This window comes from Nothoprocta perdicaria, unplaced genomic scaffold, assembly GCF_003342845.1.
Source record: "Nothoprocta perdicaria isolate Ctin4 unplaced genomic scaffold, notPer1 scaffold_225, whole genome shotgun sequence".
NCBI classification, from domain to species: Eukaryota; Metazoa; Chordata; class Aves; order Tinamiformes; family Tinamidae; genus Nothoprocta; species Nothoprocta perdicaria.
This window is the reverse complement of record NW_020455442.1, coordinates 85,192-111,306: the sequence shown is the minus strand read 5'-3', so window position 1 is coordinate 111,306 and position 26,115 is coordinate 85,192. Positions and strand designations below refer to the sequence as shown.

The 26,115-nt window shown below is 36.6% G+C and overlaps 1 protein-coding gene across 3 annotated transcripts in view; it reads right to left on the bottom strand.

Annotated features, from left to right (window-relative positions):
• The window catches only part of HACE1 (HECT domain and ankyrin repeat containing E3 ubiquitin protein ligase 1), a 45,067-nt gene that overhangs the window by 6,877 nt on the left and 12,075 nt on the right, over positions 1-26,115 (bottom strand). For 2 of the 3 annotated variants that reach the window (XM_026039251.1, XM_026039253.1), the window contains 11 exons: positions 24,003-24,104; positions 21,870-21,976; positions 18,120-18,366; positions 12,853-13,190; positions 10,984-11,052; positions 10,272-10,359; positions 8,589-8,700; positions 8,395-8,492; positions 8,139-8,226; positions 6,819-6,968; positions 3,082-3,278 (listed from right to left, as the gene is read on the bottom strand). In XM_026039251.1, the coding sequence (XP_025895036.1) occupies positions 3,082-3,278; positions 6,819-6,968; positions 8,139-8,226; positions 8,395-8,492; positions 8,589-8,700; positions 10,272-10,359; positions 10,984-11,052; positions 12,853-13,190; positions 18,120-18,366; positions 21,870-21,976; positions 24,003-24,104 (1,596 nt within the window). The remainder of the gene's footprint in view (positions 1-3,081; positions 3,279-6,818; positions 6,969-8,138; positions 8,227-8,394; positions 8,493-8,588; positions 8,701-10,271; positions 10,360-10,983; positions 11,053-12,852; positions 13,191-18,119; positions 18,367-21,869; positions 21,977-24,002; positions 24,105-26,115) is intronic. The other variant, XM_026039252.1, reaches the window with a different exon arrangement.

Below are 26,115 nucleotides of genomic sequence, written 5' to 3'. Positions count from 1 at the left end.
AGAGACAGAGACAGAGAGAGAGACAGAGACAGAGAGAGAGACAGAGACAGAGAGAGAGACAGAGACAGAGAGAGAGACAGAGACAGAGAGAGAGAGAGAAAAGCATTTATACCATAAGCATATGAATAGCCACGATATCACCAGTTCGGAAGCTCTGTTCCCTTTAGAAAGAGTCAGATCAGCAAGCAAGAGGGTTGCTTTTGCTTTTGTTGAAAACAAAAAGGCTTAGAAGGTAGTTAAAATAAGACCAACTTACAAATGCCTGTACTAAATCAGCGGGATTTTGTGTTAAGCTGTACAAATAGGTCTCGTTTACCCTGACAAAATTACACAAGTTTAACACAGGTTCTTTATTCAAAAAAGAGCTTTCTCCTTACGGATAAAATCTATTCCTGAACTATTTAAGATAGTCGTTTTCAAAGTAGTCCTTTTTCTTCCTAATCATCATTTCTAATAATGAAATAATAAAAGACAATTCCCAAGAGAACTACGTAGAAAATCTGCTTCAAGACAGCAATTTTACAATGCCTGCTTTTAAAATCAGCAGTAAACAAGAGAGACAGAGCCATCTTCTATACATTTTTGACTACAGATTTACAGCCTTAACATTCAAAATATCAACTAGTGTTAATGGCTTAGAAGCTACTGTAACGGTTAGCTGTTTTTAGCATTCTTAACAATAACAATAAAAAAAATACATAAAATTTAGTCCTACATAAACTCTATAAACTCTAGCACTCGCACCGATTCACCCATCGTGGATGTGTTCAGCTACCTTTTTTCATCTGACTCTCAAGTCAGGAATTAACAGAGCTACATAAGCTATTAATGATCATCTCCAATGTGAACAAACTTCTAATTTTGTGCAAACTGATAAAATACCAACCACTTTTAGAATGTTAATTATGAATGCACAGTGTATTTCAATTTTATATACTGAGAAGTTAACAAGAAATTCTTCAAGAATTTTTGCTAGAAACAAGAATCTGTCTTTGCCCTCTCTCATAGGTAATAAAGATATTATGTGCTGCCTTTGCAGTTAAATGTTTTACCATCTATATCTTTTCATCAATAATTTTATAGGAGAAGATACTGCAAAATGTGGCTAAAAGGTACTGCAGTTATTGAAAGGATACTGCACCTTAATGGAAATGAGGATTTAGCATACAAGAATCCAGTACCTTCTGCTCCCAGAAGCTTAAATTTTGTTAAAACAAATGCTGACACCAAGTGGCCATTTACCAATATAGCAACCAAGTTACCAGTAAAGCAGAATAAATACTGTATATGCTCGAAGGAAGTAAGTTTAGATTAGTGCAAAATTAAAGAAATTTAAGGATCTAGACATAAGGATGAAAACAGCCATACAAAAGAAAAAGAAGCAGGTCTATCCATGGCAGTCCCACAGCTACTCAAAGCTATCTGGCTAGGAGCTGGAGGTTGAATTAAAGGATGCCCATCTGAGATATCCGGATGATCTTCAAAATTCAATTGCATTATTTATTTCTGTTTCCTTTTTAAATTAATGCTGCAGACAATTCAAGAACTTTTTTTTTTTTTTTTTTTTTAGTGTTTGGGTACCAAACTGTTACCATTCAATTAAACTGAAAAAAGAAATTACTTCCAAACACTTTGCATTACTTGTACATGGTTCAGAAAACTTCCTCCAGGACTAAGTACTTCATTTACCAACAGCAAAACCATCTGAATTTCATTCTATTCATACACCATCTGGTCACTGGCACCAGTTAAATAGACCACCAGGGAGCTATTTTTTCTATTTTTTACATATTTCTCTGCACATACAGAGACACGTATGCACAGCCCATTTATATGTATGTATACAAATAACAGAAAAATATACATCATTTCAAAAGCATCAATAATCCACAAAAAAAATTGCTAAATGCATACTTCAATATAAACTACCTGAATAAAATTCTGAATTTCAGCTTTACTAAATCTTTTTAAACAACACTTGAAGTTATATTATTTAAACTAGAACTTTTAAGTAAAGAGTCTGAGCAGAAGAAACTTTTGCAGTCCTTAGTGCTACGTACTAAGAACTAATTAGTCTTTCAGTTGTGGGTACGCATAGCACATTAAGCATCAATCAGAGCACCGAATCTTAGAAATCTCTACCCAATTAGGAGCTCTTCACAGTTTTTCTCCCTGGACCCAGGCATTATAGAGTTTATAGATCACTGAGCACAACATATATAGTTGATAATTGAAATGCCATTTAGACTTCGATTTAGTTTTTCTGTAGCAAGCAGCAGTAACATGTTTACCATATGTTCAGTATAGAGAAACAGCATACTGTAGATTTGTTCTGGTAACACACAGAAATAGCAGATCACTGAGCACAAGATGTCTGGTTCCCCAGGAACGCAGGTGGGAGAGAGGGAAGAGAAGGAGGGAGAGGGGCTATTCAGCTACAGTCATCTGTTTAAGTGCAATTCAAGTGTTATGCCGTTAAATCCTAGTGCTGGCTGTGTAAGACACTGCCTCTCCCACTCTTTTTAAATGAGTTTTATTTACTAAAATGAAAGTAACATACACTGTTAAACTACATGAATCTGATTTTCCGACTAACTGCATGAAAACATGTAGTTTTCTGCAGTTATAAGAAAAGTGAGAAACTGTACCCATTTATTCAGTCATTGGTTCCATGTGTTACTGCAGAGCAAACTAGCAGTGCCCTGGACTGCACACCCTGCGGGGCTACTTACAACTCTATTTCTGACAATTGCTACAGCTCTACCTTCCCCAAATTCCTCCAACACCTAACTTTAGGAATATTTGCAACAGCCAAAGTTAACTCTTTCTTTAAATTTGATCTCATTTTCCTTTCAATTATTCTGTCAGAAAGACAGCCTCAAACCTGAAAACTTTTATAGAGATTTTTTAACAGCAGTACCCCTTTTATAACATGTCATCCTAAACAAAGAAGTAACAGATTTGAGAACTTCTTGTATGTTTCCTTTAAAATGGTCTATAACTTATGCTATCAGTTATTCAGGAAGTCAGTCCAATTGCTTTTTTTATACTACCAACTTCAGCATGAACCTGTATACTCACTTTGTTATCCTGTGTGACAAGTATACTGGCACCCCCTGGCTTTAGGGGCACCTCTTCCATTGCTCCAAACACATCAGTCTCAACAGAGAAGGTCAACTCTAAGCCCAAATCACTGATATCATTATCCAAAATCCACTGCAAGTTCTTTGCATATTCTGGATCAATAGATGCTACATCCTGGTAATTAACAGGTATACCTGAGGAAAAAAAAAAAAAAAATTGGATAAAGCAAAAAAAGAGTTCTAACCTAATACATGGTAGAAGATTGCCCTCTAGAGATGATCCTGAATAATGCAATAGTAGAAAAGGGGAAAGATTCATTCACCATTATCTAGAGCAGAATTCTACTACTTACTGTATTTTAGAGGTATCAAAGAACAAAATTATACTTTATGTATGCACCCCCAACACATTATAACAATATTAACCAAAAAGTTAATCATTATACCACAACAGCTTGCAGATTTTTACGACAATAATGATTTCAGTGCAAGCACCTATCTATATATTCAATGCTAAACAAATCTCTCTCTCTCAAAAAAAAATGTTTTCTACAAAGTTCTTAGAAACAGAAATATCTTATTTTGCTATTCAACATCTCTTCCCTCTAAAGAAGCTTTATAATATATGCACACACAGAATTTTTTTTTTAATTCCTTCTACTCTCCAGTCTTTTGCTGTCATTGGGAAACAGATGTACAGAAATTGCATGTTACCAAATTGAACTTAAAAATCATTTTAAGAGATTGAAGGATACAGAGTTGCTAGATTCATCACTTTGGCCAAGTACAGAGACTACCTGTTTGGATTCCTTTCCTCAGCACAGTTCATAAGCACAGATTTGAGCAAACATGTCTAGAACAAGGTGACAATGAATTTGTGCAAAAGAACCACCCTCTTAACAACAAAGATTTTTTTTTACCTAATAAGTATCTAGAAAGGGAAAAGAAAGAGAAAAATAAGTTATTGCTTCAGCATCTTCTCTGTGTTTGCAGTGACAGAACAGACTTCCATTAGAAGAACTCTTAGCATGTTATGAACTGGAAAAAATACATCAAGCCATAACACAAAGTGTTAGGCATTAGTTCACTAGAGGACCCAACTTGGGCTGGAACAGTGAAGTTCTTGTATATACCATATACCATAAGGCATTTTTTTCTAATAAAAGAAACAAGCAATTTTTTGAAGAAATGGAAAGATAAAACTTAGCATTGAATTTTCACTGTCATCTCTCCCTAAAACTTAACAGCTATCCAGGAATTTCGGCAGAACCTTCATTTTCTCTTGGTAGCAAGCATAGATGCATTTCAAACATGAAATGCAGAAATTATGCTGCGAGATGTAAGCAAATCTTGAGAAACCACTGAAAAGTAGCAGTCTGAGATCCTGTCAGAATCTTCCTTTTTAAAATAGTAAAAATGAAATGGTTCCTTAGAAACCTTAGGACAGCTACAGAGTAGGTGGATAACAGCACCAGTGAAGCACTCTCTTCCTCTGCTTAAAACAGAAGACAGACAAATAGGCAGTCTGAGAAAATAAGAAGCCTTGATTTGATTATATTTCTGCATTCATAGCAAGAGTGCAGCCCTAACTAGCAAAAGAAACGCTGGAAAAAATGTCTGATTTAATAAGACAAAAGTAAATCATGATAACTATATACTTAATGTGTTTTAAGGTATATTAGTTAGGTGTTAGCTGGGTCATTAGTTTAAAAAAAAGAAAGTGATCTTCTCTACCTGATTTTGTTACAGAAATATCTCAATTCCTCACAGCGCAGAAAAAGGTGATGTATCAATCAAGTTTCAAAAAAAGTGGCCAAATTTGTTAAGGTTTCAGCTTCTAATTATGGCACTTCCACTTCACCTATGTTGACCAAAGAGAAGAATCCCTTTGAAAGAGGTTCACACTATTTGACAGATACAGGAAGTTTTACCATATAATTGGTGGATTCAGTATCACCACTAACAGGAAAGCCTAAGAAAAAACAAGGCAGATGAAAAAGCAAAGGAAAGGAACAGCCTCGGGATTCAAATGGAGCTTTTACACTCCATTACTTAATATCTCTCAAGTAGCTGAAGGGAATCTCTATGATGTCTGTAACCTGCTAATCTCTATGTGGCATGAACAATAGTTAGCAAAATCCACAGCTCAACCTGAAACAAAATAAAATAAAACAAACACAAACAGCCCTCAGGAGAAGCTACTGCTGTGAAACTCAAATTCCCTAAGCAAGAACACAGTATACACAAAGGCCTAGGGAAAAGACTTTGTAAAAGCTTAAAAAAAATCATCAAAAAGGAGGCAGAAAGAGCAACCACTTGAGAAAGCAAAAGTGCTACCAGGCTCTGAGGATTGAAGAAATTAAAGGGATTAACAAAATTGATGAATGTTTTGAACTTAAAGAAACTGAATGTGTGCAATCATCTTGAGAATTTCAAAATGCCTGCTAACCAAAATAACAAGACCTTACCAGTCCCTCTTAATAACATCTTACTAATAGAGACTACATATGGCTGCTTAGTTTGGAATAGTCATGAAAATATATATGGACATCTGTATGAAATATATGTATCCATATATGTATCTCATGTATGTGTGAAATCTATGCATACATTCTGTCAGAAGAGAAGCCATCTTGCCTTTCAGTTGCCCATCACCTACTCACATGTTACACCAAATGTTCACGTAGTACAACTGTTCTCTGGGCATCTGGATATGAAGAAGAACAAGCACAGTAACCTGAAATGCACTCCAGAAAGCCCAAGATTTCAAAAGCAGCAGACACCTTTAAACTGGCAATATAAGAACAGGTTGAACAACCGGGAATATAAGAACAAGAGATGGGCATTTTGATACTTTCCTTATGTTAAGATCAATGACTAAGGAAACTTATGTGGCACGGACAAGGTGATGCTGTTTTCAGCCTGTCTATCCTGCACGGGTTCTTTTCCAGTACAGAGCTAAAGAAATCCTAGTAACTGTTCAACAGCAGAGGGTAGTTTTAAGGTACAGAATTTAAACATATCCCCAGGCTCATGTAAGATGTTGACACAGACAACTGTGTCTGTCAGCATCATCAACAGGCCTGTGACAGCACAAGGCCTGACATCTTCAGAAAGGAAGCAGGGACACATTAAATCTGAATTTAAGAGCTCATTTAATGCAGACTCAGCAAACATCACTGAAAGACTGCAGATAGACAGAATGGTTATAGAAAAACAGAACGAGAATCTCCTGAGAGCCCTTGTAGGCCCTAACCAAAGTGCTTCCTGGGAGAAGGAAAAACTTTCTACTTCCAAAGATGATTAAGGAGTAGCATTAAAACAGAACAAATTGGCCAAACCAGTCTGCCTTTCAGATATTCCCAGTTAAATAAGCAATACTAAAGATTAAAGTCTCCTAAATTATATGGCTATGCTTTAGAAGGGTGCTTAAAAAAAAAAAAGCCAAAAGTTTGACATATAAATTGAAAAATTAGCTATTTTTCTTAAAAAAAGTTCCTAAAATTATAAAGTTCCTATATACCTGTGCTAATGCATTTCTGTATTTTAAAACACTTTTAGAGATGCTTAAACTGAAGTAGCAATTACTGCCATATTATGCTGCAACTCTGATGCTTCTTTTCCAAGATTCTCATTAAATTTCAATACACACAAAGAAAACACCTTACTGTACAAACCACTCCAGTTACTAACAGATTATTCAGAGAACTAAATAAAATTTTAATAAAACCATACCAAGAATATGTTTGTAGAACGACCTCGTGAAATAAATGTTCACCAACTGCCTGTGATTTAGAGCTAATCCCAGGATCTGGCCAGCAAACCTGAAGTAGTTCAAATGGTCTGGATTTACAGAAGAGTTGCTGTTTGGCTGGAAAGTTGTTCCTATAAAACAGGACATTATCATCCTCACTACTATATATATGTTTAAAACAGTGACATTCATATTTGTTAAATAAACATCTGAAACCACAGAAGACAGCATATAGGAAATAAAAGGGTACAATCTTTTTCCATGTGCTATATCACATTCTGACACTATAGGAGAAGACAGATAAACAAGTTCCATGTTCCTGATATCTTTTATAGCTTATTTTAGTAACTTGAATCTTTCAGTGATGACATTTCTGACTCACTTCTGACACATTCCTGACCTTTTGGCAAAGTTTCTGTTCAATATCTTTTATTAGATGAAGGAACAGCAATGCCTACAGAATGCATAAATGAGCACAAGTTCTAGAAAGTCCCAATTCTATTTTTTTTACCAACAATAATAAAGCACTCTTAATCTAGATATTATAGCTATATACATTATTATAACTTATTCTGTTCAGTGCAAATCATAATTTTATCCTTTACAGAAGTCTGCATTAAAATGTATTTGTTCCAGACCATCCATAAAGCCCTCTGAATACACATGCCCAAAATCTAGATGCAAACAAAGTTGAGACTCAATATTAAAAAAATAATAGGGGAAGGTGAGAATGAGATGTTTCTTTATATTGTTTTTATTAAATATATTTTATATAATAAAATAAAACTATAAGAAACACAAAACTAACAATTTAAAAGCTAAGTTCTGCACGAGCTATTTTGTCATCTATTCAGCTCATATGCTCTACTCAGAAGGAATGCATCAAGTGGCTTTGCATGTCTGTTTTGAGGGATGGAGGGCAGGTTGTCTAAAAAGATTTCATCTACCCTTAATACAGCTTAAAAATATTTTGTTCCTGCTCCTTAGCATGAAAAACTACACTTTCTATACTAATGTCAGTGATAGAAACTCCTGGTTAGAAACAGCATGGACTTAAACCCAATAATTTTCTAACAAAATGGAGGACAAAATTAATTGAACTCCAAATTAAAAAACATATAATTTGTATAAAAATGTTGAATAGATCATTTATTTACTTACAAAAATACTTCTCTCATTCTGCCTATTAAAAAACTAACAATCTTGCATTCTGAATCAATTGACTTTTTTTTTTCTTAATGAAAATATCTTCATAAAAGAAGATACTATTTAAAAATTATAAAAATAAGACAGAGACATACCATCAGCTGACTGGGTAAATAAGGCATAATCGGGATTAACTATTTCACTGGATAAAATATCAAACCATTCACGCACCACACCCTGCCCCTGCACATGGAAAGAATGAAACAACATATTAGTACATAGGACTTCCACTGGGCAGTTAATCTACACAACCACTCATTTCTTAGTGGAGTGTTCTTTTAACATCAGGATTTAATTTGGAACAATATCTGTGAAATATTGAATTATATTATATAACCAGCATTAACCCACCATGCCTTCTTCTCCATGGAATCGGACAGCAATCCCCTGCTTTAGCTTGGCACAATTTGCTTTGGACACAACTTCACAGCTACTCCTAAAAATAGAATCTAAATACGAAGCAGAAATTAAATTAATATTTTCATCCATTGTCTTAATAGCAGTATGCATTTCAAAAATGTATTATTCTCTTCACAATGCAATACCTCTATGAACCAAAAGGATGTCATTTTCATTGACAGGTCTGTGCACCATGTCTGAATCTGGCTGTCCTGAATGTAGATGTTCATAGAACCATTCACAGCGATCTTTAAATGGCTACAAAACAAGGAGTAAAACATTTGTAGTATCAGTTCTGAAGCTGGCAATAAACCAGACACTTTCAATATTAAAATCCACAGAAGAGCTCTAGTGCAAGGTCATGAATTGACAATAAGCTATGAATTTTACACAGACTTCACAAAGAGAAAAGGAAGACAATTAAGCAGAAATATTACTATTACAAGCACATAAAGCACAATTTGAAGTGTCAGCCCAACATTAGGTTTCTGGACCCTGACAACTGAATATATTTACAACAAATTAGCTTGCTCATAAGCTCAAAAATGTAATGATTTCTAATGATCAAAGTTTTCTTTGAAGATATTCTCCATGTTACCTCTTAAAATCACAATTTGCTCATCCTTTATGCAGTTTCATAACCAGTCATATCTGACTATAACAGGCACTCCCTAAACAGTTAACTGAGAGTTACTATAAAATTAGCATCTAAGTATGTATTTAAAACATTTGCTTTGTCCTTCTAAGTTATGGCATGCTAGCCATCTGCCTTTTAGCTCACATTCAATCCTATCTGGCCTACAGAAACCTCACTACCTTTAACCAGTTTCTATCATTTATTTATACAGATGCACACAACTAGATAATTCTCATCTCGTTTTTCATGCATATCTGAAAAATGGTTGTGCACATTTCTCAATGCATTCTGAGATGTGCAAAGAGTGGCTCTGTGCTAACTTAAAAGACTGCCTAGTGTTTTGGGAAGAGAAAAAGCCTAAACACAACCTTAACTGCGAAGGAATACTGAACCAGCAGGCACACTGAAAAGGTTAAACTTGGTCACACTGGGGAAAAACAGCACAAAAATTCTTACTGCTGGGAGAAAGGAGAAAGGAGGAGAGCAATATCTAGATTAAAAATAAGTCACCGTAATGCTACAGTGTTAGGCAAAGCAACAAACTTTCATAACAGGTTTTTTGTTTGTTAATTTTTCACCTCTTCATTACAGAAAACTGAAAGCAAACATACTGGCTTTGCCTAGAGCAACTCTTCACTTCTGAGTTTTGTGTTACACTGGAAAGTGAGCTTAGGTTATGCAAAACATCAGGATTGTATTCAAGAAAAAAAAAAGAACATAGCAGGAAACAGAGCTAGGGGAAACATGACAGTATGATACTGCACTGAAGGAGCTGCCACTAACTCAACTATGGCCAAATCACTTTAACAACGGTGTACTGGCACTCCAGTTTGTGTCAGAGCACAAGTCAAATAAGGAAATAATTTAAAAGGACAATTTAAATTAAGAGTTGAATCTATTATATGTGTACAAACAGTTCTAATAACAGAAAGTCACGTTCTTTAATTGAAGCTGAAGTCTTATATTTAAGTCTTTTACAAACAAAAATGGACTTATGCATGAATTGAAAAGACTTAAATAAATAGACAAAGCAGCAGGAGTTCTGCGCACTCGATGATCCAAGTCTTTCAACATCTCAGATTCAGAATCAGTAGAGGTCACACTTAGCCCTTCTGTCTTACCTAAATGGGCTTTTTTAAAACACCCTCTTTATATTTACAGAATTTTTAAATAAGCATTTCTTAACTTTTACCTGTGCTTTTATGATGTGCATAAATCTGGACATTAGTTCAGGACACTCAAGAAGAAAATGAAAATGATCAAAAATTATTTTGGGGTTTCTGAAAGAAAAATATTTTACATTAGACGCCTCACAGTCACAGATCAAATACTGCTTCATGATACAGCCAGCCTACATAAAGAGACAATTTCTCAGAACTTTACCAAAGGATATGTTTAGCTCTGTAATGTTTTCTTAACTTCTGCTTCCAATGACTTATATGACATCACCCTCTGTAAGTGGGAGCTATGTCTCTCCAGACAGAAGAGGATGAGCGCCTGGCAATTCCAGAGACACTCTGGAGGCAGACAAGTAAACGAAGACGACTGAGACTTTTAAAAATTCACTATGTATAGCATATGTGAAGAAGGAAAATTTTAATCTGCCTCAAACAGGAAGATTCTGTTTTCAGCAAGGATGAGAAAAAAAATCTGTCACGTGAACAAGCTTTCGTTCACAAAAGCTCACAAGAAGGTTGCTTATATATACAGAACAGTCCACTTAAATACACTCCCTTGATTTGACAAGATCATTTACGTGCATGACACATCTGTAACAGCAATAACCTAAAAATATATCTCGGAAAGAAAAAAGGAAAAAAGAGTTTGAATTATTTTGGAAATAAATAAAAATATATATATATATATATATATGTATGTAGGTATGTATGTTAGTCAAAGCTTACCGGTTAACAAAGCACTTAAGGACATCATCGTGTTTACAGACAAATTCTATAAAACGAGGTGAGGTCATTCTGTTTGAAGGAAAATATAAGATGCTTTTACTTAATGAAATTCAAAATGATTTAAATTAAATTTTAGAAGTTTTTTTTAGGGGGGATAAAATGCAAAGAAAATAAGAACTGGTGGGTTAAAAAAAAAAAAACAAAATCAAGTAAAAATCTTTCAGGCAAAGACCAAACATGGAAATTTTAAGACAGTTCTTCCAAAATGACCTGAAATTATTAAACAAATAGAAGAGGGTTTTTCTTTGTTCCTGTAAGGTGCCATACAAGTCACATGATTCACTGAGAAGAAACTTACTTTACAGTGTTCAGCTTAGCTAAAAGAAAACAGCCTTAATATTTTAAACATTTTCAGAGTTCACATGCCTGCCTTTTCTTTACATTCAGTGATTTCTTAACTTTCTGGTGTGCTCCCACCTTACTTTTCCTGTATGCCAAGTAGCTCTCTCAGTTACCACCGGGTCACTAATTCAGTCCTTCCTCTCCTGGCTCCTACAGCAAGAACTTGCCATTAAACCTATCCCAAATCCACTGAGGTTCTCCATAAGGATCAGAATAAATCGAAGCGTGAGGTGTGCAGAGACATCTGACAAGTTGTCAGAAGATGAGCTGCACAGAGGAAGGGAAGCACTTCGATTTTACCTCAGTATTAACAGATAAAATAAGAAAAAAGAAAAGCACTTCTATAAAGATTTTTGCTGTTCATTTGGATGTTTATCCTGACACGCTTTGATGGACATTTCCAAGGCAACAGCTAAGCAGGAGCTCCTTATCCGTGGCAGGTAAAATTTAAAAGTCCAAGTGCAGAGGTGCTTGTTGAATGTGCCGATCTCCAGAACATCCACAGGGAAGGGATTGCTTGAAGTAGCCCAGACAAATAGTACTTGCTGCTTTGAAAGCTTTTTCCTCCTCTGAAGGCTTAAGCAGAGAAAGAGAAATTCTCCGTGCAGCTGGACTAACCAAGCAAGTTGCTATGGAGCAAAGTAAGGAGGATGTTGCCTGAATTTCAAGATTCCCCAGGGACTTGGTCATCCCACCACACCTGCCTAATCCTCAGCTCAAGAGGGTCAAGGGATCCTCTCCCTGCAAGGGCCCCTCCAGCTTTATAGTTCTCAGCAATTCCATGTTTTACTTGCACCACACCAAGTAAGCTCAGTTATTAAATATTATCCATGCCAATTCTAGACAGGCAAGCTCAGTTACAGAGGGGCTCATTCTTTTTAAATCAGATACAGAAAATAACAAAACATAAGTTGTGGGAGCAGTTCCACACAAAATAATGTTTGCCAACCTGGGGCAAAATTCCAACTGGGTGTTACATTGAGGTGAAAGGCTTCTCATTATAATCCTCTGCAGTGCAGCCAAACGAGTGTTGCTCCAGCTGCCCATTTCACAAACTAATTCCCTTTTTTTTCTTTTCCTTATGTCATTTATAACTGTTTTTGGATAATCGTGTTAAATTTAGAAACAATTTCACGATTATGAACCAACAGCAGAAATGACCCAATTTCAACATCAAAAGGACATTTCGTCCAAGTATCCCACCAGATTAAAAAAGCCACTAGACATTCAATAGGGAGTCTGTCTTGGTGCACAGAGCATCAGCCCTACAGAAAACCTGCTCTGTTGTTCGGAGGTGCCATTAGAGCAGGAAAAGAAACCATCCAAATAACTGCCCTGGTGAAAGCTTCCTACTGAAAGCATTCCCCAGAGAGTCATTAATTTCATCCAGCCAGCATCAACTTTCTCCCACACAAGCATATATGCTTTTAAAAATAGAGTTTAGGTAGTGAGTGGGGCCCTCCTTACCCCTGAGGCATCTGGCAGGAGCAGCACATGTAGAAGGCCTGGATGACGGCGCTGAGCCTGTTGGCCGTCATGGAGACCACGTCCTGGCCATCAGCACAGGCCTCCTGCTTCCCGGCACCACCGAGCGCTGTGGGATCCCCAGCGTCTGCGGGCAGCTCCTTGCTGCTCTCCGTGCCCGCTGCGGCCAAGGCGGCCGGGGGAGCAGCATCCTGGTCATCCGGCCCCTTCTGCTTCAGCAGAAGGGATGTAATGTTGGCCGAGGCCCTTCTGTTCTTCGTGAGCTCCGTGGCTATCAGCACCAGCCACTCGTCTAAGGAGTGCCAGAGCAGCTCCAGCGGCTGCAGCAAAGGCATGCAAAAGAGACAGAAAAAAAGGACAGATTTACGTTAGAGAGAATTATCACATCATTAACACAAACGGAAATACGTATTGTGCATACTGCTGTTTTGATAATACTTTAGAAATATTATTAGAGAAAAGAATCAAATGCTCAAAAAAAAAATCTTTACTCCTAGCCAGAGAGTACAGGAAGAGAACATTTCCTGTAGAAGGAAAACAATTGAGTAGCATATGGACTAAAGGCAAAACAATTTAGCAGAAGCAGAACACTGAAGTACTAAACAACCCCAAATTTGGCACAACTCTATCGCTGTGCATTTGCTCTCAGGTGCAGCCTTACTAGAATGGAGAGAAATTACTAAAAATCTGTTGTTTCAAAAAACACAAGGACTGATTACACTGCTCCGTGAAGAAGTTTAAGGGAACATTTCATGACTGTACATCAATGAATACAGGGATGCTTACTGGGAGGCAAAATTGATAAAGGTTTTTATTACGATTTTTCCATTCCAAAACGTGAACATCTAATGCATTTCCTTGTCTATAATATTACTGTACCATCAACATCTTTCATCAATTAAAGCATTTAAAGACCATCAGATGCTGAAAATTACATTCTCAGTTTCTAAAGTTGTCTTCAAAGACTGAGAGCTTTTTGCAGCACACAGCACCATAAGTCTACACCATTTGACACCTAGTAGCCACGTGCTCCCAATAGGCAAACACTGGGCATTCAGAGACCTGTTGACATTTACTTGTTAAAACACTCCAGTGTTTTATTTAAAAATTAAAAAAAAAAAAAAAAAAAAAAAAAAAAAAAAAAAAAGTACCTTGTGCTTGGACTACCCACGTTTCTCCAGCCAGTGCTCTGAATACCTCCAGCAGAGGTATCATTTTCTGCTTAAATGTCTGCCATACAAGACCAAGCACTTGGCTTCTTTCCAAAAACCACCTGCCAGACCTTCACCACAAAACACAATTTAAAAACAAGCATTCTAATGGAAAATAAGATTTACTGAACATATGGAAAAATGAGAATGCAGCTGTGTATAACTCACAACATACAACTCAACAAGGGAAAATTGTCTGGTAGTTATTTACCAGAAAACCCTCACCTCTCAAACAGTTTTCTTCTCCTAACTCTTCCGTTGCTTAGCCTGCAAAACACTTTTTCTACTGATTTCCAGGGTTTCCTTAATCCTTAATTCCTTATTCCTGATTCCTGATTCCTTAGTTTCTTCCCCAGGCTTTACAAGTCCTTCAGGACTCTGATAACCAACTTGTTTTGGCAAAACTAGAACTTCACAAATGCTTATCATAAGCTTACTCCAAAGCATAGTCAGGCCTAATGACTTGAATATTTCACTTGCTTTTTTTCAAGTCCAGCTTCAGAGCATAAAGTCTTTCCTCACAGTGCCATGAAAGCCTCTCTCCATACTGCCCACCACCTTCATCCACGTCCGTCAGCATTTTACACCTGCATCTGCGACCAGCCCTTTTCATTTCAGTACGGACACACTCAACCAAATCACTAGCAAGTTTCTTTTCCTTCCCCCAAACCCGTCCATGTTAGCATTCTTCACTTGATTCTTATCACAAAGTGCATGTGAAACACAAACTTCCACTCAGCCTTGCTTGGGAAAACTTCTTTTGGCACTACGCATCAGAGTCTGATCGAGTACAACTCTTCTGCAGCTGCATGCCTACGGTCTCAAACCCACTAACTTAGCCATGGAACAGCCTCCACGATACTAGCCTAGAAAGCAAGACACTGAAGACCAAACCCGTATTCCAACTGCTGCACTGGAGCCAAGCCAGGTGACAGATAAACAGATCTTAAAATACACGGATCATCAGTCCATAAAGGGGCTCCGTCACAGCAGACAAGTCAACTTGATCCTAAAAGTCAAGAGAATTGGGAGCAGGAGAAAATACTACAATTTTTCAATTGGAGAAGGTGGAGTATGTTTTTCTAATCTTACTCAACACAAAGAGAACAATTTCTTTTGAGTTTCAGTAAGTTTTTCTTTTCCTCCTAAGTTTGGTGTATAAATTCAATGGCTATTTTGTTTCTAACAAGACTGGTATATCAAACTGTGTTTTAATTTGCTAGTAATGCTACCTCAAGACATCTAGATAGGCCCAAATTGAAAAAGCCTGTAATGAATTACATATATGGGACTTGAGAAAAGCAAAGATGGACACGTCATTTTCTTGTCCTGAGATTAAATTCTTCAATAACCTGACCAAGCTGTAGTCCCATTTTCAAATATTTCCAAGCTAAGCACAGTGCAACATAGGAGGAGTGTGTTCAGACTGAGAGAACCGCCCTTACACTATTTATCCTGTGCAATAAGGCTTGACTAATGCTCCACTGCATACCTCTCATAATTACCAAAAAGAGAGTTTTTTGCCACTGCCCTAAACCTGCCCAAAGTTTCCAAGATGATTCCTAGAAGAACCCTGTATTGAATAACAAATTAGCTTCCTATATACTAAAGTAAGACCATATCTAGTGGTCTTCATTTGTTAAGGTAGGCAGGAAGGGAGGGACAGGATGCAGCAACATGAAGACTTTTCCTTCATAAAAAACTGTAGCAACATTCAGATTACCTCAGACATTTATCCCTACAACTGAGTTATAAGATCAGCAGCAAATTCCATTTTAAAGGTACTTTCCTCTAGAGTTTTCAGCATTGAAAAATCAGAAAGTTCAAAGTCTTCAGGTTTCATGAAAGAAGCTCCAAAGTGCTTTTTATTTTTTTTAATATAGATTAAAATGTGTTTTGGAACAATCATCTATGGATTCTTTAGCCATTTGTACTTAGAAGGTACACAGTCTGCATCAAAAAAACCAGAATTCTGGTCCACTCACATGAATGTCCACATGTCCCACATGCACCTGGTGCTTCTTTTAATTAAAAAAGAAAAACCTTTTACTCTAGATTAAAGTATCAGTACTAAACAATGAAGCCAGATCTTCAAGTAGCCTCTGTATCACTGTAATAACCTAGCAATATAGTTGGGATTCTTGTCTCTCTTTTAACAACACCATGTTCAAGAAAGGGTCAAAAAAAAAAAAAAAAAAAAAGGAAAAAAAAAAAGGGAAGAAAGGAATGGGAATGGGAAGGTGTCCAATGGACTCAGAGGACTGGACATAACACTACGATCCAGTTATTGTAAATCCAGGTAAGAACAAATTACTCTGAGCAAACCCATGTGCTGCCAGTAAGTCTGCATTGCCAGGCTTATATTTAAACTCAGAAATTTGAATCACCTTAAGAAATATCACAGGAGAAAGCATTGACCTCTGTCTCAACTTTTAGACTTTAAAATAAGTATATCAATTAAAATAAACAATAATAAGCTTAAAGCCAGCCTCAAAATTTTAGCTAGTAGAATATTAGTATATATTTTGCTTGTTTATTAAAAATAATAACCATTGTTTTTACACAGATAAGATTACTGATATTTTTCTGGGACAAGGTCAACTGAGCAATACAAGCCTTCTGCACTAGATTTAACTCCATACCAAATTAATAAACAATTTTTCAGCATACAAAGTAGAATTGGCCAGACAGCTAAGGAAGTGACTTACCCAAAACAGTACTTGTTTTGCAAACTGCAGTTCAATAATTGTTATCTTAAGGGAATTCTGAAGTGAATTCAGCTCTGATTCAGAGTTGAAAAATCACAGAATGGCTGAGGTTGGACGGGACGTCTAGAGATCATCTAGTCCAAACCCCCTGCTCCAGCGAGGCCACCCAGAGCACAGGTCACAGGGTGGCATCCAGGTGGATTTTAAAAATCCCAGCACGCAGCGTGTGGCCCTTCTGGGGCTATAAGTGAAACCTCGTACAGAGATGAAACCTGCTACTCCTAAAGCCTGGACAATAAGGTATAACAGACTGTTTCTACAGCTGTCTCACCGTTGATTTGCCCTTTTTAAACATGCTGAGCATTTGCTTGTTATCTAACCTGGCATGTTTTAGCTACTTTGCTATGAGAAAAAGGGGTTTCTTTTCCTCAATAAAAATAAATAAATAAATAATCTACTTAAAGAAATACAGTTGTAATGACGCAATGAGAGTATCACCTTACATGACTTTACCAATGCCAGTCTATATTAAAAGTCATTAGTGATAACCTGATGAACAGACCAAAACATCAAATAAATGTAGCATTTGAAAATATTCCATTTTCAGAAAGTGCTGCAGGAAATGCTGAGATTAAGGAAAATTCACATCATGTAATTACTGGCATATACACATTTTGAGATATAAATCATGCTGTATAAGAGAGTGAAAGCAAACTGGCTATAAAACAAGTCCAAACCCTTCAGTTCATGCTATTTAGGTACTCCTCACCAAGAAGTAACATAAACCTTCAGAAATTAAGCACAAAAATGGATAGCACCTAAAGCATGTGCTTGAAAGCTTCTATAAATGAATATACTTCTGAGTGTAGTAGTAAAATCGTAAGTTTCAAAGTATGTAGTAATTAAGTGCAGGAATCGGGGAAAAAAATTCATAATCAAAGTGCAAACAATGAATAGATTAAGAATTCAATTATTTCCATTCATCTTGTGAAGCTGGATAAAACTGAATCATAAGCACAACCAATACACCCCTAAAAATGATTTTGAGGTTACATTGGTACAGTCTATTCTACTGCTTAATATTAGCACATTTTCAGCTTACTGCATTGTTAAAAATAAAATTAGGAATAAAACCAAAGTTCATGGAAAAACAACTGCGTAACCAAACCTTCAAGCATCTAATAAACAATAAAGTAAACAAGAAATAAACAGAAATAATGAGATGTGCATCAGCGGTTAAATGACTCTAGTGGAAAAAAAAATAAATAAATAAATAAAGAGAAGAGGTAGACTTAACTTAAGAAGGGATAGGGACATCAACCAAACTTACTTCCTGTTCATGTGATGTCTGATTAATGAATGCATGCTTTGTGAAATTCATCTCTTTAACGTCTATCTTCCTAACAACATCATATACTTTTCTGACCTTGAACACCTGACTTCTTGGAGTTTTATTTCCATTGTAGCCCATGTCATTTCCATTACTGGGAGAGGATGGGCCAATGCGAAAGACATGACAAAATATCCTCACGATCCTTAAGAGACTCTTCATTTGAGCTTCATAATTACTTGACAAGCTGGGGGAAAAAAATTGAATATTTAAGTTTCTCTTCCAGATGAAACCATATATCAAGGAGTAAACATGCTAATGTCAGGGTCTGATCTGCATGCTAATAAACAAACAACTAAAAGCGTTAACACTGGTAAATCTGAACTTTTATTCCCTGCACCAGCCCAGAAAGTTGAACACTACGCTTTTATTAACATCTACTCATAATTTGAGCTGAAATTTAAATAAAATGGCAAATTCCAGATCTTGCACAATACTTAATTTGATTTTATGCATATGTACACTTCTCACGACCCATACGTCAGAAACAGGATTTACTACTACGAGGACCCTAATGTATGAAACTTAAGTTTGGACAGTCAGTTGGAAGTGTTTTTCAATCCAAAGAGCATCTTTCAGCTCCCTGCTCAAACTGCCCTGAGCAGACAGATATTCTGCCACGTCACCTATTATTCCAACTGCCCGCTAAGTGCCACAGTCAGGTAAGAGATGAGGATGATACAAGTGGCACTGTTTCTACTTAAGAAAAGCAATCTAAACAATACTACATTACAGCATCAGTAATTTTTATTTATCAATAAACATATTAAAAGTTTTACATCTTTTTAAATGAACTAGCCAACACTGATCTCTAAGAAATCCTACAGCACCAGTACAGCGTAGAATGAAAAATGCCCACGCGTTCATGCAGAACCACCTCAGTTCAACTTATTTTATTTTCCTTAGACAAGTGGTAAAAATTCTTCAATCTGAACACATAAAAGAAGTGTTTCTTGTACAAAACTCTACAGATAATATTTATGAGTATATATACAATCCTATCTTTAAAATATTTGTAAATTTAAAAGTACACTTAATTATATGATTGGTATATGCTAGAAAACAAATACCACAGAAGATGCTGTAGGGCTCTGATGAGATAAGAATTTGTTAATTCACAAATCTAGAAAACAGCTAGTTTCAATCTACAGAAACTAAATCACAGAATTCTACTTCTGAATAGTGCTCCTTCCTCACTCTCCTACAGGCAAGAAGCATCTTAGATCTCCCAAAATAACATAAATGCCACACAAACATAGTGTCTTTAGAAAAATTTAAATGGCATAATTATTTTTTAACATTCGGTATGTATAATACTTACTGTCTAATTGTTCCTAGGACTATTCTAACACCACAGTGTCTTTATTATCACTTTGCCCTACCTACAGTATAGAGGGCATAAATGGTAAAGAAAATACCTTACTTGCTTCCAGCAGTCAGGACATTTTAATGACTACCAGAGAGGTGTTAATAAAAATATTATTTGTATTAATATTTAATAAATGTTTTATTAAATTTTTATTATTTTTATTAATATTTTATAAAAGTGTTATTTCCATTACATTCATAAACTGAAAAAGGTTCAAGGGCATTTAATAGATTACCAATTCCTTTACTAGCATATTTATAAGCACACAACTAAAATCAAATCTAAACCAGCAAAACCAAATTATGTCAAATCACAATTATTTCTTGGCAAACAGAAATATTCAACCGAATGTAACACTAAAAAGGAAGATCCTCCTCATCCAACAGCCTCTTGGCACTCCACGCTACCTGCTGTAACTATTACAGAAATATTTTAGACATTTTTGATCTAAGAAACAAAGAACAACTGGCTGGCAACCGGCAAGCACAAGATTGTCTTTCTGGAGATCCCAGTTCAGCTACGGAGGTATCATTACTTGAGGCTGTAATGCAGCATGTGCATATATCTGCTTCTTGCAGGAAGAGGGAAAGGACAGCAAGAGGCCCAGTCGCCAAGCACTACCTTCATTCTCATCATGCTAATAGCAAAATAATTAAGAAATACTTAGTTGAAGCGCAGGTTGAAACCTCCAACACAGAACAGAATAACCAGGAATGTGGCTTTTGCAAAACTATCTTTTAATGGAAAAAGAAAAAAATCCCATTTTCTTTGAGACTTTATAGTAATAAAGTACCAAATATAAGTGGGTCAGTAAGGGGCTCCAGCTACAAGCCTCTCTGGAAGTGCCTTCCCATGCAACACAGTGGAAAGCTTCCAGCTCATCTCTAACCTGAGCTAGTTAATCCACACTCAGCAATACAGGTATGAAGACCAGCTCAGATTCAGAGAGAGCACAAGTTCACACATATTTGTTTCAAGAATCATACAGAAGAAACTTGACATTGCTACATATAAAGAAATACCAATAATTCAAATCTAAACACAAAGCAAGCAATTTAATTTATCTTTGAAGATAATGAAATAGAAATAAATATTGCCTCGCTTGATCTAATCCAGCTCCCACTATTGCTGACAATGTCCATACACAAAGTAAACTTGAAACTCTTTCCTGGTGGGATAAACTTTAGCACAATTTGTATGTTGAAAACCTACTGGCTCTACCAAAGTTGGAATGTGTTACAAGTTAAGCCTACTGTACACTCGAGCGCGCCAAGGGCTACAGTTCTTTAAAAGGTTATCTCTACTGCAGCAAGATAAAATGGCACTTTCTTCTATTTTAGAGGAAGAAGTGGCATTCTTCTTTCCACTTTAATCCTAAAAATTTGTGGGTTTAAATCTTTTAGATGAATTCACTGAAGCAAAAATCCTCAAAACAAGATGGTGATTAACAGGGTGATGAGATCCCTGGCAACACGTAGTTCTCACTTGCCATTTAGAAGCCGATTACAAACATGTCTGATAAGGATGAGAATAAAGGCAGCTAGAACTAAGGTATATAACTTAGCCTCCCTGATAACTGATGGACTGCTAGAAGCCCTCAAACGCCTAAACGGAAGCACTCCAAATCCCTTTTTTCCCCACAGCCTATGCTGACACTCTCCAGAAACAAAATGATCTCTTAAGCTTCGCTATTCTCCCTCCCCCCAAAAAACAGAACATTTTACTAAGGAACTTGTGTTATGCTTTCATGCTCTTTAATCCTTCCAGAAAATATTGCCTTAGCTTATAATAGGCATAACTGTTAAAACAAATCCTGCTAGCTAGGGAAAACTGACAGATTCTACTGTTCAGTGTTTCAGCAGACTACAGATGAGGCGTTTTATAGGAAGCCCCTCAGAGGCCACAAAAGTTAGAACAGGAAGCTAAGCAGATGCTTGTTTATTTTAGGTGCTTTCCCAAGTAACTGCTACTAGCGCTGCTGAGACACAGCTAGATACAGGTTTGGTCTGCTGCAGTGCAGAGATTCTTATAGACAAGAGAGAAAAAAAAAAAAGGAAAAAAAATGGATTTTTCTTCCTCACCGACCCAAGTTTCTACTTGCCAGCAGCTCTAGGAGGAGAGCACCAACTTTCTCTCCCCAAATCCCTGCGCAGGCAGTAATCTAGGCAGGCACTGTCATACACAATCAGCTTTGAAACCATCTACTCCAGCACACGGCCAGCAACAGATGGCTGCGAGTTTTAACCCTATTAAGTAGCACCAGGTAGTTAGGCAGGTAGCGAGGTAGGTCAGCAACCTACTTGTGATCTTTTGACACTTACCTCAGCAGCTTGTGACCATTTGTTGTAGCGACTTCAGCCAGACTTGTCAGGATTTTGTGGTACTGGCTTTCACTCTGCTGAGACAAGTGTTCTAGAACTTGCCGCAACTGGAATATTAGAATAGAAGAAATTGCATAATGTCAAGGGGTTGTATAACGTGATTTAGATTTGACTCAGATCATTAGCCCCTTATATCACTAGCACTCTAATTTTCTAGAAATGTTAATGCAAATTTCTCTATTATGCAAAATCCAGTCTAACCTAATGTTTCATTATATCTTTCAAACAGAAGTTTATAGAAAATGCATGTGTTTTACAGTCAGTTTACACACTACAGGATATAATTGTTTTGAGTGCAAAGAATGCTAAATATTTAGCCATATAAGCCATATAATGTTAATTTGTACAACCAATTTTCAGCTGAAAAATAAATGGCATATGCTTTTTTTCAGTATCCTCTCTCAGGTAAAAAAGTCATACCCAGCTAATCAATAATTCCTCATAATCACTGTAATCCAATTTGCCCCTTTTAACACCATCATTTGGCTCACAAAGACTAGAGACTGCCAGTGCCCAGACACTACTCTGTCTTCAATTCCTTTGTTCCGTACTTTTTTCTGGCTAAAATATAAATTCTTTTTCAGATAAACTAACTCTTCATCAACGCTGCTCTTCATGCATCCCTACTGTTTCTTCCCTGATCACACTCTCATTTTCAGAGAGCTTGGTAATCTTTCTCATAGAATTATTGAAAAGTGGGATGAAAAGGAATCTCATGAGGTCATTTAGTCCAACCGCTTGCCCAAAAACAGGAAAAATGTAACTGTGATCCAGACTGACTTGTCTAGTTTGTTTGGCTGCTTTCAGAGCTCTTCAATTCCAGAAGCTCTGCAGCTTCCCCATAGGATTTCTTTTAATATTTCACAATCCTTAAGTATCCTAGAGTTTTTCTGATGGGTCTCCAGCAACACCTTTATCTTATTTGCTGTAAAATGTCATTTCTTTGGTCTTTTGAGCAGTCTTTCACATATTTAAAATGACTAGCAAACTCATTTTACCCAAGCCTCCTTTAAGCTAAATAATTTCAGTTCTTCCAACCTTTTAGTTTCCTATGTTTATAATTCTCATTAATCTCTTTAGCATCTGTGCAATGGCTCTTCATCTTTCTTTTACAACAGTATGTTTTCTCATTTATCATTGTTTTTGTTCTGTGGATTCTATTCTTAACCTTTTACTTGGAACATCACTGCCCCATTCTTCCAGAATTCTCACTTAGCATCTTACCTTGTAAAATTCAATCCAGTGTCAGAAATGTAAACAATGTTTCTATACATACCTGTGAATGTTCAGTCTTATAATGGAAGCAATAAGATTACAGAGAACAGCACAAATTTCATAAATCCGGCAAACCAAGCCGAGTGCCAGCAGCATCTCACTGCACAATACCACAAACATCTTCCACTTTCATCTCGGGTCTGCACAATTATTTGTAGCTATTTGCAAGCAAGCAATGTATTAAAAAAAAAACGGAGTAACTGGATTTGGAAAGGAGAGTAAAACCATCCCATACTTCCTTCTCCCTGAACAATGACGAAATGAGATTTTCGTTTACTTGCTTTTCTCTTGCTTTACAGTGTGCTAACCCACAATAATGAAATAAACAGGGTACAGAAGAACCTCTGAAAAGGAACGGCTTGGCAATAGTTTCATCTATGGCAACAACAGAAAAAGAACCTATAGCTGGAATCTTTTACTCATCGGCTCCCTCCAAGTGTCCAAATGCAAGACACGTCCTAGAAGAGTTATCTGCAGGTGGCAGCTGTGTGAAGGAGGACATGCCCCATCACACACAGTAACTGTCTGTTCAGAATGCTCCACCAGCATCACTTTTATGAGCACTCGCAAGGTCTGCCCTGTCAGTTCTCACACTCTAGATCACTTTGCCAAGCACACAAAAATGTAACACTAAATTAAATGAATTCTACATTTAATCCCTGAATATCTTGTCTAAAGCTAGATTAACAATATAAATTCTCCATAGGATAAGAAAAACAGTGCATAGATCACCTATATTAAACAATCAGATCTCTAAAACACACATTTGTAGCTTTGCAACACATGATAATGTATTACCATGTTTTCCCGTAAATCTTCATTCTGTGTCATTTGAATTATTGTCTGAAAAAGTCGAGGATGGTACTGTATTAAGACTTCACAAGTCTCTCCATATCCGCCCTAAAAAAATAAGTTTTAAAAAATTAAAGAAAACTCCCAGGAATAATACTGTAGGTTTATAATACTGTAGGCGTTAAAACCAACTGAGGGGGTATGGTTAGCTTTAAAAAACAAAAAAGTTGAAGGCAGAAATTGAAGCCTAAAATAAACTGAAATTCAATAAAGTATCAAAGTCAGACATCAAACAATGTTTTGAAGAAGACAGACCAATAATCAGCTTCTTTCAGTGCATCAACTCATACAGATGCACTCTTTTTTCCCTCCCTCCCCTCCCTTATGAAGTCTAGAAAGCCCATACTTTACCCTGGAACATTTCCTCTGACAATTCACCAAAGATTAAGAACAGTGCAACACTTGGCTCCTCTTCCTAATATTGATGGATGGCAACAGTCCAGCTAATTACATCTGGAATCTAATCCATCAAAACATAGGCTTTCTCCAAACACTGCACAAATCTGGCTTGTTAAAGGCAGAAATTGGATAAACTCATTAAAGGGTTATCAAACATTAAAAATTATACAAGTATGATTCCACATATGCTCCTAAATCAGCAGCTCCATCCAATTTCCCAGAACCTTTCGGGAAAAGGCTGTATTTTTAGCCTATGAGGAAAGGTAAAGATGGAGACAGAAGCAGACAGTTGAAAATGCAGCCACAGCAAAGCAAAGCAGCATTTGGATACATTCAATAGGCCTCATCTATTTTTGATGCCTTATGACACCTCAGGTTACAGGAGATGAGAGCAACAGATCTTCTCTCAGCAAAACTCAGCATTTTTATAGACCACCTCTTCCTTAGACAATAATCACCTTAAGATAAAGTCCAATTTGATCCATGACTCAGGAGTTCTGGTTCAGAAAACGCATTGCTGGTTCCTCACACAGAGCCTTGTTTAAGCTGCACTTTTGTTTTGTCCCCCTTAAATGATTTACACACCTCCTATATATCTGCTGCATGCACTTTCTTTGCAAGGGAAGAATACAGTATCAGATATACCTGCAGTTGACTCTCACTCCAGAGATTTTTACAGAAGGTTAAAAACAAAATAATAGTAATGACCAAATTCCTCAAGCCTTGAAAACAATAAGGAATTACTTTCCTGAGTGTTTCAGTCTAGTGCAAATGGCTAAGAAAGTTACGAATTTAGTAAGAGAAGAACGAGCTCTTCGCTTGTGGTTCCTTATGATTCCCCGTTTTTATCCTCCCCCTCACAAGGGCGGGCACACACACCAAAACCACTGCACTCCCTTACATACTAACTACTAGTTAGTATGTAGGGAGTATTAGGATTCTTCCTGATATAGTATATAGATATAATATTAGGATTCTTCCTTTGCCAGGCTCCAACGAAACATCATTGTCAGAATCCTCTAAATCATTGAGTGGGATTCCACTAACGTGGCACAGGCTTCCTGCAAAAGAACATCTACGGATCTCGCCAAGGCCAGACGCAGGGCTTCGCTACAGACAGAAAAGGCAGCGAACGACAGGTCAGTCTCAGATGCGAGGGAAATATTTCACATAAAGATGTCGAGAAAACCTCAGATTTCTTCAATGGAATTTCAGCAGAATCCTTTTAAAAGGCAACATATGAGCTGGACACTCAAAACATTTACATGTTTTATAGGAGGAAAGAAGGAAAAAAGAAAAAGAAATAATCTATCAGCACACCTAAGTAATACCCCTAGAAAGGCTGGTTACTCCATCAAAGCAACCATAGAGCCTGTCCCATCAGAGGAGTCAGAAATAAGGATTAGAAGGGAATTGTGAAAAAATACAGTTTTGACAATAAACCGTGAAAAGTATGTTTAAAAAGGCACAATAAGTATTTACTGTTAAATTCAATCTTGTACTTATTATTTCAGGCACTCTACCTAAAGTGACACAAAGACAGTAACAGGCATGAGATCCTCTCCTGTTGCTACATGAGTTTTTATGGCATATTTACACACTTCTAAAACAGCACACCACTTTTTTTTTTTTTTTTTTTTTTTTTTTTTTTTTTTTTTTT